The following is a 2,217-nucleotide window of genomic DNA, read 5'->3' as shown; positions in this document are numbered from 1 at the left end:
AATATATAATATCCTTTATAGGGACAAAAGAAGAAAGCTCTCTCCCTTTCTTCCTCTGCTGCTGCTGCTGCTGCCGCTGCAGCAGCACAGCAGCAGCAGCAGCAGCAGCAGCAGCAGCGAGAGTTGCAGGTGTATGTACACCTCAAGGTTGCTGCAGAGACAAAACAAATAAGTCATTATAAAGACATACCCTCAATATACACCAAGAGGGGCCCCTGCTGCTCTGCTGCTTCCCCCTTGCTGCTGCTGCTGCTGTCGTCGTTGCTGCAGCTTCTATGCTGCTGCTGTTGCTGCCGCACTTGCTGCAGCAGCAGAGAGCAAAGCAGCAGGAATAAAGGAACATTTCTGTGCAGCAGCTCCGCTCCTTCTGCTGCTGCAGCTGCTGCTTCTCCTTCTTCTGCTCCTGCTGCTGCTCCTTCTTGCCAGCAGCTGTTCCTCTCATCTGCTGCTGTTGCTGCTGCTGCTATTAGGGGCCCCCTGTGGAGATGCAGACGCCGCAGTCTCCTCCTCCTTTTGCTGCTGATGGGGTGTATGTACCCTTCCCGTTGCTGTTCCCTCCTATAGATCTTCATCCAAGCTTTGCTGCAGCAACAGCAGCAGCAGCAACTGATGCTAATGTAGATCCTCTGCTGCAGCGTTCATCAAGACCTTCTCCTTCTGCTGCCGCTGCTGCTGCTTCTGGTATTTCTAATGGAGCGGATTCAGCAGCAGCAGCAGCAGCAGCAGCTGTAGCAGCTTCAGGGCTGCGGCAGCAGCTGCTGCAGCGCATGCAGCAGCTATCTGCTCTTCATCAACTTGTTGCAGCAGAGCAGCAGCTAAGTATTTGCCAAAGACCAATAGATCAGCAGCAAGGGACAATAGATACTGCAGCAGCAGCGGCAACAGCAGCAACAGCAGCAGGAGCTGCAGCTGCTGCTGCTACTGCTTCCGGTGAACAACGTACAGCGACAAATGCTGCAGCAGCAGCTGCTGCTGCAGAAGCAGCATTGGCTGCTGCAACGGGCAGTGAGGCCTCCCAACAAGGGACAGCAGCAGCAGCAATAGCAGCAGCAGCAAATGCAGCAAATGCAGCAGCAGCAACAGGGGAAGGCCATGTTGTCCCTCCTGTGCCCTTATCACAGTCTCCCCATCCCTTAAGGGGGCCCCCTTCTACTGAATTCTTCCAGGGGCCCCCCCAAGGGGCTCCTGAAAGTACCCCACAAGGGGCCCCCCTTCAGGGGGCCCCAATTCAGGGGGCCTCCCAGGGGGCCCCTGAAGGGTACGTTTGGGTACAGCGTCATTTGCATGCATTAAGGATGGCGGAGATGTACGAAGGGCAGCTGCGGCTATGGCATGCATTTGCTTCCTTGCTGCAGCTGCAGCTGCTGCGTGCTGTGTCTGAGGAAGCAGCAGCAAAGGGCAGCAGCAGCAACAGCAGCAGCAGTGGCATTGGTGGGGATGGGTTGTGGATAAGTCACGGAGCAGGTGCTGCTGTTGATGGGCCCTTGAGGTTTGCTGCAGCAAATGCAACAACAGCAGCAGGAGGCAGCAGCAGCAGCAGAGGACGCGATGTAAGTGCTGCACAAGTATATAATCTTTACGTTTAGTGTGTGTACACCCTAATACTGCTGCTGCTGCTGCTGCTGCTCTTTATATGCTGCTGTTGCTGCTTGTTGTGTTTCTTTGCTGTATGATGCAGGCTTCTGCTGCAGCAGGACGTCTTGCTGCCTTGCAGACACAAATGCAACAACTGCAGCAGCAGCAGCAGAGCTCTCCTGCTGCTGCTGCTATTCGTGACCCTCGAATATCCCCTGCTGCAGCATCATCAACCCCACAATCTCCTGCAGCAGCAGCAGCAGCAGCAGCAGCAGCAGCAGCAACAGCATCATCATCATCTGGCAGTTCTACCCAACAACAACAGCAACAACAGCAGCAGCAGCAGCAAGCTGTCCCTGCTGCTGCAGGTGTAGTAGGTGCAGCAGGTGGAGGAGCAGCAGCAGGAGGAGGAGGAGGAGGAGGAGGAGGTTGGGGAATAGGTTCTGTATTGATGTATATAAAGTTATTTATATTATTATTTTTATTTGATGCAAATAAGTTTATCTTCTTTTTTTGTTTTCTTTTTGCCTTTTTGCATGCAAATGGTCTATTTAATCCATTAATACAAATTATACATAATACTAGTCATACACAACCATTAGAAGCAGTAAGTCCTTATTTATATATATATATATATATTAT

General features: G+C 52.3%; 1 protein-coding gene across 1 annotated transcript; it reads left to right on the top strand.

The window, feature by feature from the left end:
• Positions 1 to 485: 485 nt before the first annotated feature.
• On the top strand, positions 486 to 2,003 carry EMWEY_00059410 (hypothetical protein, conserved; the record flags this gene model as incomplete). Its single annotated transcript, XM_013481129.1, has 2 exons — positions 486 to 1,550; positions 1,679 to 2,003. Coding segments are annotated over 2 exons (1,390 nt in total), but the record flags the coding sequence as incomplete, so codon positions are not given.
• Between the last annotated feature and the right edge of the window lie 214 nt (positions 2,004 to 2,217).

This window comes from Eimeria maxima, genomic scaffold (genome assembly GCF_000499605.1).
Source record: "Eimeria maxima Weybridge genomic scaffold, Emw_scaff2766, whole genome shotgun sequence".
Lineage (NCBI taxonomy): Eukaryota > Apicomplexa > Conoidasida > Eucoccidiorida > Eimeriidae > Eimeria > Eimeria maxima.
Note: the sequence above shows the minus strand (reverse complement) of the source record. Positions and strands in the feature narration are given on the sequence as shown.